The sequence below is a fragment of the Coturnix japonica genome, chromosome 3 (genome assembly GCF_054131305.1).
Source record: "Coturnix japonica strain WE chromosome 3, WE-NBRP24, whole genome shotgun sequence".
NCBI lineage: Eukaryota > Metazoa > Chordata > Aves > Galliformes > Phasianidae > Coturnix > Coturnix japonica.
Genome location: NC_140665.1, coordinates 55,251,959 through 55,269,914, shown reverse-complemented (window position 1 = coordinate 55,269,914; position 17,956 = coordinate 55,251,959). Strand labels below are relative to the sequence as shown.

At 35.8% G+C, this 17,956-nt stretch overlaps 1 protein-coding gene across 16 annotated transcripts in view; it reads left to right on the top strand.

The window, feature by feature from the left end:
- Positions 1–17,956, top strand: part of L3MBTL3 (L3MBTL histone methyl-lysine binding protein 3) — a 76,482-nt gene that overhangs the window by 56,261 nt on the left and 2,265 nt on the right. For 15 of the 16 annotated variants that reach the window (XM_085541672.1, XM_015858558.3, XM_015858553.3 and 12 more), the window contains 6 exons: positions 1,175–1,277; positions 8,596–8,742; positions 10,072–10,236; positions 12,801–12,892; positions 15,186–15,349; positions 16,369–16,431. In XM_085541672.1, the coding sequence (XP_085397798.1) occupies positions 1,175–1,277; positions 8,596–8,742; positions 10,072–10,236; positions 12,801–12,892; positions 15,186–15,349; positions 16,369–16,431 (734 nt within the window). Of the gene's footprint in view, positions 1–1,174; positions 1,278–8,505; positions 8,743–10,071; positions 10,237–12,800; positions 12,893–15,185; positions 15,350–16,368; positions 16,432–17,956 lie in introns of those variants that run through there. The other variant, XM_085541677.1, reaches the window with a different exon arrangement.

Genomic DNA, 17,956 nt, shown 5'->3' with positions numbered 1-17,956 from the left:
TAGGCCTTATCCTAAAGAAGATCCTTGTATAAGATGAGGTTCCCTATAATATGCATGTGCAAACAGAAATGCATAAATTGCTTTTGAACATCAGTAGATCGTAGAAGAACCATAGAATTGCTCAGGTTGGAAAAGACCTTAAGGATCATGAAGTCCAACCACAATCTAACCATACTACCCTAACTCCAACAACCCACTGCTAAATCATGGCCCTGAGCACCACATCCAAACAGTTTTTAAACACTCCAGGAATGGTGACTCAACTACCTTCCTGGGGAGCCTAAATGCATTTTTCAGTCCTACTGTAGCACCTTATGTCTCACTATTGACAAGTCTGAAAATCTGAAAGCTACAGGTAGTAGCTTGGTTGTCTAAACCTACCCATTTTTGCATAATTTTCCTGCTTATCTAACTTGTATCCAAATTGAAGTGTCCTACCTTACTTAGTTGTTCCTCGTAAGAACACCATTTCATACCTGGGTTGAGAGTAGGTCGAAGCAGACAAAAAGATTTAAGTTCTGCTATACTAAGATACGATGACTAGATGAGCAGGGAATATTTAAGAGAGCGGTAGACAAAGTAGAATAGTGACATCCTGCCTTGTTCTGTAGCCACTTTCATTGTAACTCCTTCTTGTTTGCCTCTTGCACGGTTACTAGTCACTTAGTATGTGTTTTCATGGAAGAACCCAAGGCCAATGGTAGCTAGGTCTGCCTCAGTTACAGTGTGGCCAGCAGGACTTGGTAAGTAATTGTCCACTTGCACTTTCACTGGCATGACCACACTTAAAATACTGTCTTCTATTTTGGACCCCTCACTACAGGAAATACGTTGAGTTGCTCAAGTGTGTGCAAACAGCAATTTAGCAAGGGAAAGGACTAAAAAACAGGTGTTATGAGGAACGACTGAGGGAACTGGGGTTGTTTAGTCTGGAAAAGGGGAGTCTATGTGGTTCTATTTACAGTTACTTAATAGGAGAGAGGTTAGAAGTCTCATAGTTACTCTAAGATTTACATTGTTTATATAGATGTAGGTCTTCTATAGAGATTTAGTCAGAGTAGTTTTATTTCTCCGTTGGAAGAGATCATTTGAATCTCCATCATACTTTTGCAAAATGCATATTTTAAAGTACATTAAAATTACATATGTCATATGTAATTTCTCTGGCATACAGGTCCCTTGGAGTTAGTGGAAGCTTTGGAGCATGGAGGATGTCCCACGGCAGGATGTAAAGGAATTGGGCATGTAAAAAGAGCAAGACATATTGGCCATCATAGGTATGTGCTGTGAAAATGATTTTTTTCAATTTAGTAATGTCTGCATGCATTTTTTTAAATTGCCGTTCACAAGAAAACTGATCCTGTCTGGAAAAAAATAAATACTAAATTTTGTAAAACTAAATATGAAACTCTTCCAGTTGCCATGGTGAGCACACTGAGATAAACACTAACAATCTGTAACTTTATTTTGCCAGATGAGATTTTTCAAACATCATTTTTGCCATTGTTGATAGATTCTGCTAATCTGTATTTTCCTACGAAGATTCCTTGGCTTGCTGTTTGATTTAGAAGAGGTTATAGACAAATGTGGATAAAGCAGTAACTTTTGAACCTTTTGAAACAAGGTCATTAATGTTTTTTATCACTTGGTTGTTTTGTTCTGCTCAGCAGGGGGAAAGGTTTGCATGTAGACTTGAAAAAAATCTAAAAAGAAAATTCTGATTCACACATTCCCAAATTACAGACCGAACAAATTTCGGTTTATCCTGAGTTTTTCTAGAGATCATTCTGTTGAACACTTAAGTGTAATGCAGAAATGTGAGCCTCCCAGGCTCTCCTGCAAGAGAGCTGACCTAGAGAAGGCAGATGTGTGGGAGAATAAAATGATGCACAAACACACAGGGACACAGGAATACTGACTGAGCCAAAATATTCAGTTTTTGAAATGCTTATGGTATGAGATTAATCTTGAATATTTCAGTAAAGAAAATAACAATGTAACATGTTGAGAACTGAATATCATAAATAGCATTGAACAGCCTTTACACAAATCACTTTCCAAAAATTTTCTTCAAATTCTTTCCATGGAACAGTCATAGGATCCAGTAATGTATGCCATTTTGTGTTTTCTGCTCTTCTGTTACTAGAGGATTGCTCTTTGGTAATTTGTTTATATTTTTCAAGAGTATTATCAAACTCCTATGATCCAAGAGATAGTGCAAGAGATTTACATTTTTGATGGCAGAATTATATCCTGTTGGTGAGAACCTTGGTGATTCTATAAATATCTAAGGGTGGGGCGGGGGGCAAAGTGACAAGACCAGGCTCTTTTCAGTAGTGTGTGGAGACAGGACAAGGGGAAACAGCCAGAAACTGAAGCATAGGAAGTTCCACACAAATGTGCACAATAACTTCTTTATGGTGAGGATGATGGAGCACTGGAACAGGCTGCCTAGAGGTGTTATGGAGTCTCCTTCTCTGGAGATATTCAAGACCTGCCTGGACGCCTACCTGTGTGACCTGGTGTAGGGAACCTGCTTTGGCAGGGGGGTTGGGCTCAATAATCTCTGGAGGTCCCTTCCAACCCCTACGATTCTGTGATTCTGTTAACTACCTGAAGGAAGGTGGTAGTGAGCTAGGGGTTGGCCTCTTCTCTTATGTAACTAGAAGGAATGGCTTTGAGCTGCACTAGGGGAGATTCAGGCTGGATGCTAGGAAATACTACTTCTCTGAAAGAGTGGTCAGGCAGTGGGATGGGCTGCCCAGGGAGGTGGTGGAGTCACTGACCCTGGAGGTGTTCAAGGAATATTTGAACGTTGTGTTGAGGGATGTGGTTTAGTGAGAACTATTGGTGATGGGTGGATGGTTGGACTGGGTGGTCCTGTGGGTCTTTTCCAAACCTAGTGATTCTGTGATTCTATTCTATGATTCTAATTAGGCTACAAGGTTTTGGTGGCATATCAGCACTGGTTCAGGTTATTATCACTTTTTTCCTTCTTTGTCTGTTAATGCTCTTTTTTATTTTTCTTCTTTTTTGTTTGTTTGGCTTTTTATTGTTTGTTTTATGCCTTCCCTTTTGAAAGACTTTGTTAATCTTAGTAGGGTATCTGCTTAAATAATCTAATTGGTACTTAAGAGGTACTTGCACTTTTTTTTTAAGTCTTGCTGAAAAATCTTCCTGGTTGCTCAACTAAAATTCACTTCATATACTGGTAGAGTGAATCATGTATGATTTTTTTAATGTGTTTGATCTTTAAGGCAATAACGTGCAGATTGGGGTATTATCTTCCATAATATCTGCTATCTCAATTGCTTATAATCATATGAATGCAACCACCATTCTCAGCCCAATGCCAAAACTTTAAAAATAAAAATTAGGAAAAAACTTCTGTGGATGTGTCAGAAAAATTTTTCATTTCTGATCTTCTCTCTAAAGTAAGTTTTGGCATTAAAACTTCTAATATTTCACAGGGAAAGGATGAGTAAGAGAGGTATGTTTAGTTATTTAATGTATTCTTTGCTTTTATAGCTGTATTTTCCATGCTATTTAAAGTCATTATCCTTACTCATCCTGAATACTGAGAAATGGCAATCTATTGTGTTTTATTTTTATTACAGTCTTAGCAATCCTGTTATTTACATATGAACTGATAATTCTAAGAGATAAAAATATAACCAAAGAGATTTTGTTGATTGTAAAATAAATCTGCTGTTTCATAGCAAATAAATTAGCATCATAAATGCTTTATACTGTGGTTGTATTAGTTTGCTCTCTGTGTTGATGTATTTTGTGGGTTTTCTTTTCTTGAGCATTTATGAGGAAAATAATGAATTTCTTGTTTATCTGGACTCTACGGATTTGAGGGTAAGGGTCACCCAAAAAATTCTACAATTGTACAATTACTTTTTCTTCTGAAATAACAAAGACTTTTTGAAATTGGTGTAATTATCCACATCAGGTTCAAATCCCTTGAGTCTGTTATCTTGGCAGCCCTGAAATGTATTTAACCATGCTTATTTCTTATTTTTTTTGTGATGAGGTATGTCTGTCTACAGCAAATTTCTGAGTGCAGAAGAGATGATAATTTAAAATGCTAAACAGTTCTGAAATCATGAGAGCTTCTTCCTTAGGAAGCAGATAAAAGCCTGGGTGATTAATTATGAGGTGGGACTAAAGCATTTATTTTCTTTTTGGAAAGTTGATGTTAATAAGGACGATTTATTTATCACCAGTTGATTTAGTTTTGTTTTGCTGGGCGTTTAAAACAGAGATTGGTGTGCAAGTCGGTAGCATCATGCAGATTACCTGCGTATTTGTGATTAGGTTGCACATTGTATGCTTTCTAATATTTAATACTACTACTAACTAATAATAATAATAAAGTCTGAACTGTAATGCAAAACATTTGGTTGCAAGCAGGTCATTTGTGTTTTGCATTAACTCCCCATGAGTAAATATCAAGTCTGCTCCAGTCAATGGTTCTCAATTGAATGATTTTCTGGCAATTAGAATGGGGAAAAAATATATTAGTTTGTAGTTCATAATTAAAATCATGTAGATTGCTAAAGAACACTAGTTGATATTTGCGTGATACTATTTTCATACTAGTGACTCTGTACTTTTTCTGTTAACTAGAAGTTTGCTCTTACTATCAAATAAGGATGACAAGAAGTAAACAATATGCTGAACTGCATTAGGAGTAGGATGTAAGCTTGGAGAGCATTTTATTAGAAACATCATCTGTTATGTGGAAGTGAACTGAACGTGCCACGATGGAGACAATGTTCTCAGAAAACTGTGGTGCAGAAGCACTGAAAGCCTCAGTTCACTATGATGCTCCAGTTCACTATGATGATTTGTTCAGTATCTGCATAAGTAAATCTCATCAGATACTTTTGTGAGTCTCCAGTTTCATTTTCTTTTATGTTAAGGGTGTTACCCCAGCCAAATAGGATTTAAGCTACTGTTAACTGAAGTTTATACTGTTGAAGCAACTTTATGCTAAAAAATATGCATTGGTGATAAACACACATTGTAAGTTGTTGTAGAAAGCATTTGTATCATTTGTTACTAGGATAGTTAAAAATATTTACATAAAGTCAACTGAAGTAAAGACATCAGTAAGTAAAAATTTTAAAATATGCTTACAAAAGAAAATTTTTACTCCAAAAAAAGAAAAAAAATCTAAGTAAAACAATGTTCAGGAATAGTTTTGCTGTTATTTCATAAAAATTCTAGTGATACATAACTTGGATTGTGGTTCTACCAGTAGAAATTAAGAACAAAAGGTTTCCTGTGCTGCTTTCTGTACTTCTTGGGCAGTCAGCAGGTTGTACTATACACACTACTTCTCATTAATAATCAGTGCATTCTTTTTTTGCTTTTTTGCTTTATTCATCACTCCTAATTCAACAAGAGAGTCTTTTTGTAATGTCAGGTTTTTGCTCAGTTTATGTAAAGCTCACAACTAGTAGCTCACTTTCCTCAGTATACAGCAGATAGCCTAATTGCTGTGTCATGCTGATCCTCCAGAGTTGAAATGTATTTTTTTCTGATTAATGTCCTGTGGGGGGCAAGGAGGATGTTAATTTGGATATTTATTTACTGAAACATGGGTTGAGCCTACTGAAGCAGCTCAGATGATAATAGATTATCTTCACAGTTTCAAATATGTGAAACAGCAATAGAAGATGTCTGGCACCATCAGACACACAGCTGGGGTTTTAAATGAAACTGCCACTTCTTGCCATGCTGCCTGTTCTTCTGGAAGACATCAGTACTCAAAGGTCAAGGATATCTGATCAACTTGTAAATGGGCTTTGAACTTCTGCTCTTTTCTAAACAGTGTGTTAAGGTACAAAGTGAAAGCTGCAGCAGAAATCCATGTTCAAGTTGAGAGAAGAGTTAAGAATCCTAATTTAATTTTTAAATAACGTAATGATCAAGACTTCCGAGCACTTGAGTTTTTTCTAGAACTTAGAAAAGTATAAATCAAATACTTCTTTATGTGTGAATAATAAGATTAACTTTTTAGTCTTTGTAGTATACAAGTTAACTGTACTGAAGGCTGGAGGCCCTGAGATTCAGGAATGAGTGATTGATCTAAAGCCACCTAGCTCATACTGACTGCTCATTCATGCTATGTTTTGTTGCAACAAAGCTGACAGAGAAAATAATGAGCATTCATTTTGTTGCTCCAAGTAATAGAAACATCAAAGGACTGTCATAGATTTCTATTTTTTTTTTAACATGATGTAGCAATTCAAATGATTAATTACAAAGCAAAACTCATCTGAATTTAATGCTGTAAAATTTCATTAATATTATAACTATTGTTGACTGAGACTGTTCTTCAGCTTCTGTTTTTGAAGAAAATTCTAAAGGAAAAATGCACAATAAGCAAGTTTCAATGAAAAGCTGATTTTCAAGGGTCCTGCTACTTCTTTAATTTAAAACATACTACTGATTTTGGCAATTAGAATACCTACTAGAGATGAAATTGTACTGTCAGATTTTGTTGAGATGTAAAACCTATTTAATAATAATACATAGCTGAAGTTAAATAGCTATTTGTTTGTGTTTGTGGTTACTTGAGATATTCCTTAAAAGTGCTCAAAACACCCTTGTGGGCACAGGAAGTTGAAAGAAGATTGCATAATTTATTTTATCAGAGTGGCAAAATGGAGATTGATCAACAAATTCCAAGTTTGTGGTAACTGTATATTATCACAGTGGTATGGGTTTGCCACAGCCAGTACATAAATCCCATTTGCGTTGTCTCCATATAACTGTTTTCCAGATGAAAGCCTCTATTTTTCAGCTTATACTTCATTTGAAAGTTAAAAAAGGTATAATTGTGATAGATGCAGTAATATAGAGGATTAAGAATATTAACCAATTTTCCCTGGTCTTCCTCTTTTCTCCCTCATCCTTTAGTTCATAGTTTTTAATTGTTTTAAGGCAGACACCAGCCCTCAGACAGATAAAAAGGTTAGAAAAATGGAAGTAAAAGTATATAAACAAATCTGAAGTATACGCCAAACTCTGCTTAAATAAGTTTGTTAGAATAGCAGAAGTTGTATTCTGTTTCCTCCAAGTTCAGGTTCAGCTCTGCTATGCAAGGATTTAAAAAAAAAGTGGATATTGTCCTGTTCAAATTAACCAACTGAAAAAATACAACAGATTTGCTGTTAGAATCTTGTTTTGATAACCCCAGCAAGATACAACTAAATTGGGTTGTGTAGCCTTAAGGAATTTTCTCTTTTTATGCTACTGCTGACAGAAACGTAAATTGCCACCAGCTTTCTGGGTAGGTTGGTAGGACTGAAATTAGACCTTGTGATAGGAATTGATTCATAGTTGCTGTGAATCCAGATCTTTATGGGTAAAAGATTGGGAGGATATACAGCGTATTTTGAATAAAAGGCCTTTTTTAATGCTCTGCTTTGTGGAATTAACATGATACTTAAAGCTGTTGGTTGGTTTTTTTTTGGTGGGTTTTTTTTTGTTTGTTTTTGTTTTGTTTTTTTTTTGTAAGTCAGAGCTGGCAAGGCATGTTGCTGGCAAGGTAGACTTGTTTCTATTAGACAGCCCTGCTTGGAAATCATATACATTATCAGTGAAATAAAACATTGACATGGTTTTTGGAAAGACACTTTCATTCTTGAAAGAAAATAAAATAAAACCTAGAATGTAGATTTTGATTTTTTTACTTTTCAGCATTACAGAGGTTCTTGTAATTGTACAGATAAGCAGGAGAGCATACTTTAATAGTTAGCATAGTAACTCACTGTCCAAAAACAACAACAACAAAAAACACTTATCTTTGAAGTATAACTCAATGTCTATTACTTATTTTGGACATTGTACCTGTAAGTATGTTAACCAAATAACCAGCTGGACATTTCAGAGACAAAATCTTAGTTGAGTCTGGTGTGTTCTGCATTGCTGTTGTTCCATTTCTTAGCTCTTGGGCAAGCACAGTTTTTATGACATTATTTGTTCAAGTCATTATTAAAAGCACAGTGTCAAATTATCTCACAAATAGGAATGAAGTGAAACGGGATGCTGAATGACATCAGCAAAAACATACTTCTATTGGAATAAAAGCCTCATTTGCAAAGATGGGGCATTCTCTCTCTCCAGTGAGAGAAAGTATGCCATACCTCAGTCTCTTTGTGGACACTATGTAAGCAGGGAAAATAGCCATAGGAATATGATTATGTTATTTGGAGTGAGAAGGATATAGTTAGAGGCATCCTGTATATTATATATAAAATGCCATGAGAGCTTTGAGAGCAGAGTAAATGTTCATCAAGCAATTTTCCAGAATGTATGCTGTAATATAAATTAATATAGTTTGTATTCTATAAGTTGTTGTAGAAATGAAATATGAAAAGCATTTAGGTTGCAGTTTTTAATCAGTATATTTATTAACATTTTAATGTCTGACTATTTGCTTTTTTTCTAATCTTTTCTATGCAAATTGATTCCATCTGCTTCTAGAAAATTGGTCTCAGATGTCATTTCACTTGAAATGAATTGAAGTCTGTAAAGTGAATGAAATTAAGGAAGCACGTCTCTTTCACCTTCCAGTGCATTCAGCTGCCCATACTCTGAGATGAACTTGGACAAGGAAAGCCTCCTACCCGATCGGCTGAGCGGGGAGTTGCCTACAGCCAATCATGTCCCCAGAAACAGAAGGGTGGAAGCAAGGCAAAGATCCCCCTCTCCTATAATCAAGTAATTCTTATTGGAGCCATGCCTATGACTAGCCATGGTGCTTTACTTCAGTGTTGAGTAGCATGATTTGTAGCTGTGTAATAGCTGGATAGTTTCAGGAAAACCTGTCTATTTATCTGCATTTTCATTTTCTGGGAAAGAATGGTTTCATCAGTGCTCACTGAAAAGTTCACTGACTAAACTGATTCTACTATGTCTGATTTAACAACATTTCGGTTTCACATTCAGTTTAACTATGTAAGCTACTAGGTGGTTAGCTGGAATTTAAAATGGGTTGTTTGCCTGTTGGTTTCACTCAAGAAAATGATTTATTTGGGTTTCTTTTATTTGCTGGGGTGGCCTTACTGACATGAATGTAAATTAATGTTACTCTTTGAATAACCACTATAAATTCTGCCATTATTATTGGAGCGGGGAATTGAATTACTGGGTGTGAGTTTTGCAAGAACGATTCATAACTCTGTAGCTGAAGCTTCTTGAAGGAGTACTGTGAAAACACAAATGGATGTGATGCCAAGAGACTTTTCAAATGATGATTTTCTAACAGAAATTTTAAACACAGACTCCTGTGCTCATTTTGTGTTAGGGAGATACACAGGGAGTTTAAGAAGGAATGGAGAAGAGAGGTTTTTCATTCTTTTCAAGGACTATATTGAAGTAAATGTGAAAATGTGAATGTTTATCCTAAGATTCCTTCCATTTTCCTCTGTAATGACCAAGTATTTTCAGTGGTATCCAAATGAGATTCTCAGAGCTGGTTTCAGCTATATGCGTTCAATACAAAATATTCAGCTGTCACTGAGCACTGTTTGGTTCATTTGTTCTTGAATGTCTAAGATTGTAGAAATCTGAAGTGACCCTAATTACCCTCTGGCAGCTAACTTAAATGTGGTTCCAGTGAAGCCAGTGACAGTTTCACCAGTTTTCTGCATAACAGAAACAGCACCAAGTGCTTCTGTTTGAATTCCCGGCTGGCATATTGCATAACATCTGTAGGGTCCTAAAAGCATAGCTGTGTATTGTAAGAGATGGGATAGGAGGAAAATATGATACTTTGAAGTTTTCTTATGTTACAAATCTTTGAAATTGAGAGTTTATTATCAAAAATACAATTAGGCAGGTTAAACAGCAGTGCAGTTGAATTGTCTGCATGTTTTACCTTTAATAAGAAATGATTTGTGATTTAACATTTTGTGACTTTTTGAAAGAAACCCACAGCCCTATTTTTTTTTCAGTTACACTGGTGAGTCTTTATCCATAAAGAAAATAAAGTGAACAATATCTTAATTCCTCTCTTTTTAAAACATTTTGTTAATTTATTCTAAACAGTGACAGAAAATGTCCAAGCCCCGGTCACATAGGCACAAAATCTGCAGCTCATAATCGATCATCTGGAAAAACTGTATCAGAAGCAACTAAGCAGGAAGACAGAGAATGTGCATCTCCTTGCAAGAAGCCCCTATTATGTGATGTGAAAGAAAGGAAGCCACATGGGTAACTATCAGTTTCTTTCAAAGTATGGGTTGTTTAGAGTCTATTTAAAATGCAGCCTACTTGAATGAAGGACAGAGGTTTACCAGTGGAACCCTTGGAAGCAGTGGGGAGAACAAAGAAAGTTCTTCATATTGGAAGAGCATAAAAGCCTTTGGATTAGAAACAGAAAGGAGTGGAGTGTCACAATTTATTTAAGAAATAAGTAATACATATCAGAAAGGATAGGAAAAATACTACAAGTCAGAGAAATTACTGAAAGTAATCTCTTAACTCTCATGCTTAGAGTCTTTTTCTTTTTTTTTTTTTTGACAAAGAATGACATGAAATTGTACATTGGAAAATAATATTTTTGATATATATGTAATTTTATATATATATATATATAGGGTATCTTTGAAACTGAAAATCTGATGCACTTATGTGGGGAAATATGTGAGGCAACAGCATTCCTTTTCTTATTTAATTAGTTATAGCATCAGTGCATTATTTTATTTATTTTTCTTTGCTGAACTAGCATTCCCACTTTCCTTTAAGACAAAAGGACCTGCAGTAGTACAAAGTTAAACTTTTATTATTATTCTTTGCTGTCAGTATTTCTTTAGAACATTCTTTTACATTATTTCTGCCGTCTTTTGGAAAAGACCTATTAGGAGCATTGAACAGTGTTAACATGCCTATCATAAACAAATACCTTTATTTAATCATACTCCATTGAATTCAAACAGTAAAAAGCACAGAATGACAGTAGTGTAGTTCTGAAATTACCTGTGTGAGTTGTTGTATAGCATTTCAATCATATTTATAGTAAATTCCCTTTTATTTTTTTCCTTCTGGAAGTAAACATTGGCCTGAGTATCTCTAAATTAATTGAAGAACAATGTATATGGTCTTTTTTTTTTTAGAGGGTGTTATCTTTATGAAGCCCTAAAATAACTTCTGTTATTTTATATTCATCTTCTGTTGAGTCATTTTCATTCAGAGAATAACAGCTTTGTGCCAACTTTGAACTGCCCAGGGGCTTTTTGAGTTGTTTGTATGCAATGATGGCTCTGTGCATTTTATCATCTAGTATTCCACATTTTTTATGAATCCAGCTTAGCTAGAGAGGACTTGTAAGTTGACTAAGGTTCCTTTTAAACAGGTATGAGAAATGGAATTCACAATATTAGGTATATTTGAACTACTAGAGTTATTCAATATTGAGTATCTGGTTATTACAATACCCAGAGGATATTTTCAGATGTTTATTGGAAGTACACATGCATAATTGAAGACAGATATGCCTACTTTTGTGCTCTTCAGCATCTGAGCTCATTCTGTGGATTTAATTATGTTTGTCTTCAGTACAATTGTGTATGTCCTTATGTTCCAGGTAATGTTATCTTTCATAGAAGTACTTGATTGAGGAACCAACCACATACACAGCAAACTATAAGATTTGTTTTGATGTAAACCTAAGTCATGTTCAGCTAATTTCTAGTTCCTCTTTCTTTCTCTCTTAGCTTTTAATAGATATAAATGTAAGCAATGGAATTAAAATGGAATTAAATCATGCAGCCTATCTTGTATGTCTAGAACAGGGGGGTGGCAAAGGATGATCTTTAAGGTCCCTTCCAATCCAAGTTATTCTGTGATAAACAGATCTGTTTCTTCTGTGGTTTTGTGTTTTGAGGTTAGCTAATCTTGATGGCTGACAGGATGTTAGCTCTAGTTTGGCTTTTTATCAGTGGAGCATTGGTGAAGATATTCTTGTTGATTGCTTCTCTGTTATTTATTAAAGCATGAGTTCATATAGTGGGTTTCTTCTAACCTTTAAGGACTTTTAGTCTGGTGGCTATTTTAACAAAATGCTCTTCATGCACCTAGTATCTCTGATAGCTTTACATCTGTGGTGATTTAGCAAGAATTGGCCAGTGTCCTCAAGTTACCAAAAGAAAGAAGGAATGCACACATAATGTCAGCATGTTCATATAATCTTCATTTCTATAAGAAGCCAGGCTGAAAATATCTCATGAGAGTATGAAAAATAATTTCTCATTGGGTAGCTTTAAAATGAAAATATCCTCCCCTCTTAAAAGATCTCTTATTTTCACTTCTGTTGCCCCTTTTTCTCGATAAATGTCCCCTCTTTGCAAATGTTTCAGTTAGCAAAGTGAGGGTTCAGCCAGAGTTAGCAGGCAAAGAGTGATTCCTTTATAGGAGGTGCATCTGTACATATGTCTTTCACTCTATCCATCTTCTGCCATGGACACATCCATTAACTTCATTTGTATTACAATTTTCTAGTTTCAGTTATGAAGAAAAATGTTTTGGTCTGATTTATGCAATTGTAGTTTATACTACTCTTGAGCCTTAATTGCAAAATTCATGTTAGTAGACATTAGTGTTACCATCTGCGTACGTCAGAAATTAGATCCTCTGTTTTTAATTTTATTATGATGAAACATCCTTTGTGTGGGAATCTTGCAGTTTTAGTAATGATCTAGCATTGTTAGTAAGCAACATTGTCATGCTTAGTGATTTTTATGATGTATTAATAAAAATATACATCTTATTTTCGTCAGAGGAGTACTACAGACAAAGGACTCCGTAAAGAACAAAGAGTGTGAAGAAAAAGAGAAAGAAAATAATCTGCTCATTTCAAATGAAATTAAAGGTAACATCAATGCTTTATTCATTTGATATTAAAATCTGCAGAACTAAAGAAGTGTGACATTTCTTGTAATTCTTCATGAAACTGCATTGCAACTTACTTTTCACATTTGCTATTTCTATCCAGTTTGGTGTTGGGTTTTTTTGTTTATTTTTGGTGGTTTTTTGTTTTTTTGTTTGTTGGTTTGTTTGTTGGTTTGTTTGTTTTTGACAGTAGCACTTCCAGTGTTGTGTTTACCTTATAATCAGCAGAGGGTTTCCTAGGAACTTTATTGCAGTTATAAAGATGAGGGCAAACTGAATGCTGACATAAAATGTTTCCTTTCACTGACTTTTACATATAGATAATTAAACCAATCTGAATGGCTCATTTATTGCTTCAAAAATGAACTGGAAAAACGTTGAAGATACAGAGTTACACATTACAGTTCTAACTTAGTGTTAAGGTGACCTATTAAGCTCCATCTCAGTCTGTTGTGCAGTTTACTTTCTAGCAACTCGTGTGCAGAATGGGTCTTGTTCATGTGAGTTAAAGAGGGAAGGCTAAGATTTTTACTTCATTAAAAAACTGGAAACTGTCCCATAAAGGACTACCAAGATCATTAGATGGTGGTACGTGGTGGTAGAGTAAGTGGTGTGCCTATGAGTTGCTTCAGAGGAAATCTTCTGTGGAGATAAGGAAGAAATTTCTCACCCTGAGTAAAACTGAAGTAGGCTACTCGGAAAAGGACATAGTTTAGCAAGATCCTTAATAGCCTAGTCTAATGCTTTGTTGTCAACAGAACATTGTAAGGTTTTTAGAAATCCCTTCCAACATGGTTTTTGTCATCCAATTTTCTATGGTTATATGTACTGCTTTGTAAAGAATTTTTATTTTGGCAGAATAGACAATTTGAGTAAAATTTCACCAACAAGCTCTGCTTACTAGCTACAATGCTTTTTTTGAGTTGTAAAAACCAGAATGCTTCCTTTAATTACTATTTAACAAAGTCATTCTTTGTCTCCTTTTTGAATACGTGTTTAATGCCTGTTTCATTCTATAACCAAGAAGCAGTAGGTGGGGAATTTTACTTCACATAGGTGCTGCTAACATGAATTAAAAGACTAATGTAATCTCTTCCTATGTGGAATAAATTATATATTCCAATCCAATCATACTGTGCTGCCAGAAATCTGTAATAGGAATTTGTGTCCTAGCTGTTGGCCACCAATGTATGTAAACTAGAACAGTAAGAATGCAGATATCTGTGAATAATAGCAGCTTCCCAGAACAGAAGTAGAATAGATCTATAACTAAAGTGAGCAATCCAAACAAGAATAGCATAGAAATTTGTGATTGTATGAATGATTGCTATTAAGGAATACTAGATATTGTTGTTGATTTTTTTCATTCATAAATGAATTCCAGAGGTTTTCCACAGTTTTACTCAGCAACTGGGAAGCATTCTGTCCTGAGTTCATAGCAGACATTGCTTTTGCATTTGCAATGGATCTAAGTAAATGTAGATATCTTATGTAGTTTGACATCATTTAAGGCATGACTCTTCACTCCTTCCTCCTACGTACATCTGCAACTGCTGCTGCTCTCTAGACAGCAGCAGCAGCAAGCAGCATTTGGCTGAAACCACATTACCACCTGTGCATTACATTCGAGGAGAGTGGGATGGGATCCTCCTTCCTTAAGTTAAGTGATATAAAAAGGGAAATGACCTTGCAAAAAAACCCATAGCATCATGGAGGAGTTAAATGTTATTTTCTAAATAAAACATTCAGTTAAAATGGGGGCAGGGAATTTGCAGACATTTATGGGTATTTTTCCTCAGAAGAACTGAAAAACTTTTTGTTGTGGATGAGACATAAATGTGTGGGCTAGAACTGTACATCTGATTCACTTGGAATTTTATAGCAGTGCAGTGCCGGCTTTGAAGAAGTTTTACAGCTCAGCCTTGGCATTAAGATAGTTCTAGTAGTACTGTATAAATGTTATAAGTGGGTGTTATTTATTGTATCAAAATATTTAAAATTATGTGACCTATGGTGTGATAGACCAACAGTTGTGTTGACATAGCTTTATGTTGTATTGAAAAATTTTTTGCCTTGTAAGAATAGTTACAGAGCCAATATAATCACAATCATAGTGGAAGAAGTCTTACGGTACTCTTCTAGCGTAAGCAAAATTGTACAGCCTTCTTAGGGAGGCCCATATATATTAATAGAAATTAATATGATCTTACTGTGACTGATCTCATCATTGATTGAGGGATTTAATGCTTATTTACTGCTTTCTTTTGTTGAAGTTATTGAAGAACCCAATACCCAGAGGCTTCTGTCCCAGCCAGTTGTTGTGTCTTCAAAGCTGCAAATCCCTGGCCTACCCTTGCGTTGGGAACAACAAAGCAAACTCCTGCCAAGTGTAGCTGGGATCCCAGCCAGTAAGGTTTCTAAGTGGAGCACAGATGAGGTAGTTTTTCCCTGTATCTTTTGTCTCACTGCCAACATCTTTAAATTCTTGGTTGATCCAGAGCTATAGATTAACCCCATAAACTACAAATGATGCCTTAGTACTCAGAAGGTTAGAGCCAGTCAGACCAACTGATCCACAAAATGCCCATTCAGCTACCATCCGGCCCTGAAATTCATTTTGTATATATATAGATATAGGTATAAGCATACATAGAGATACACAGATAAATGTATATGTATATAAACAATTAAATTTATGTGTATATTCACTGAGTTTAGAGAGGGAAAGAAAAGTGCTAAGTGTATGGCCCAACAGATGCTTGATATCTACACTGATGACATCTACAGCATTACAAACATTTTGTGGAATAGCATAGTGGTCAGCTTGGACTGAGGACTATTCCCTGTACATAGTTTGGATATGACAATCTGTTCTAGAAATTAAGAGTGTAGTGTGGAGAGCAGTAGTATTTTAATGGTCAGACCATGACACTTAATTTCAAGATCAGAGCCCTGCCACTGTTCAGGTGGGTAGTCATGCTTGGGTAGGTCCCTGCTTTATTTTCAGAGGTGAAGCACCTTTCTGTGGATGAAACTGCTGGATCTCTTCTACCAGAGAAAAATGAAAATTGAAATTTGATAGAGGATTTGCTAATTCTTCTGCTGTAAAGAATAAAGGAGAAGAAGGCAGCAATTAATTTTGTTTGTGAAAAGAGAATCAGTAAGAGAAGACTCATGATTCTGGATCTTCATATTAGAGTAACTGAGTGATTTTGAGGGAGTATCTATATTCCAGTCTTAAGATGTCCTGTGCACAACAGTGACATGTGCTCCAGTTTGCTAATCCCTCTAGTTACATGTCCAGCTCCGTGACTACATACATCACCAGAATGTGGAAGGCTTAAACTGAAGATGCAAAAACAGCTAAAAACCATTACTTTAATGCTTGTTAGCATTTAAGATTACTTTGAGAAAACACTAGTCTTATTAAATCTGTTGTTTTATTCTTTGTGGCAGGTCTCTGAATTTATACGGAGTTTACCGGGATGTGAAGAACATGGCAAGGTATTTAAAGATGAGGTGGGTACATTTTATTTCAAAAAGTTATCGAGTACAAAGCTTAATGGAAAGATTAATTTTATTTCATCACTAAAGACATATAAGAAGTGTTTGGATGAATTTTGTGTTTGAAGTCAAAAGCAAGTATATGGACTGTAAGGTTGTTTTGCAGCTAATGGGGTGAGAAGAAAGAAGATAAAACTAAGTTTCAACTAGGTCTTATCACACTTAATGCATTTCAAGAAGGCTAATTGATCACAGATTGCCAGTGTGAATAGTTCAGGTGCTTATCCTTACCAGGCCATATGAATGTGCAAAGTATGATGCTGTAATATCCCATGTTGTCATCCCTTGCAAGTGGAGAATAACTGTGGTACTTAAACTTGAGAAGGTAAATGCACCTCCTGAGCATGGCCCTGCTAATTCCAGGCTGCAATGTAGATTTTAATCTAAGGACCAACAATCTCTGGGCATTTTGCACTTGCTTAGATTTTAGGCATTTTACAATTGTATCTGCTATGCAGACCGAGTTCATCCTGCGTCACTTAGGAGGTCTCTCCAAGAGATTTAAAAATCAATAACAGCTGGTGCACTGCTGATTGAATCAACAGATTGGGAGTGCAACAGAGATGGATAAATCCTAAATACTTCTGTTTTCAGAGGTATAAGAAAATTCTTGCCTCCCATAGGGGAGCAAGCTCCATCTGTCTGTGCAGGACCATTCTCTGCCAGTGGTGCCAACCAGAGTGGACTGGCTGGCATCTGTACAGTTCACAGAGAAATAATACCCCGTCTACTAATTCTAATTGTCATACAGGCTTGAAAGATGTTCATTCTGGAATACTCTATCAAGCTTACAACTGAAGGTCTTTCAGTAGGTAGAAGGTGTTGGTTCAGACTTCTGCTGTGGAGATGAACCCCCATCCTTATGTTATGAAGCTGCAAAAAGCCAGGCACCCCTATACTGCAGTGCTTCTGGTTCTGAGCCCATCCAGTCTGGCTTTGTAAATAAAGTGAGTTGACAGTAACCTCAATAACCATGTGGTGCTGGTCTCACTGCAGTGCTTCTCAGCTTGCAGTGCTGCAGTGTTCTGCCTTAACAGCACGTCTGATTCAGAAAGCTCATGTCCTGGTTTCACAGGAAATTAATTACACTAGTTCTATCTCAAGTCGGTATCTCTAAGTCTAAGCAATGCTCCCAGTTTAAACACAATTGACTTTTAGGCTTAGCTGTCCTGTTCACACTGAGAAGTTGCTGCAGATACCAAAGATACTGAAGTTTACCAATAAGTATTTGCCCCAGTTTGCTCTGGAATGTGAGGGCTTTGACTCTTCATGGTCAGATTTAGAATCCTGGTGACAGAATGATTTGCTTACAGGAGAATATTGGTTTGTAATTTTTATTAAAGAAAGAAACACAACAAGAGAAAAAAGGTGTTTTTTCAAAAGGCATTTGTATCAGAGGCAGTTTTACCTAGTCCAACCCGTGTTTACATTTGGGGCATTCATTTTAATTTCCTATTGAATGGACGGAGAAAAGTGGCCT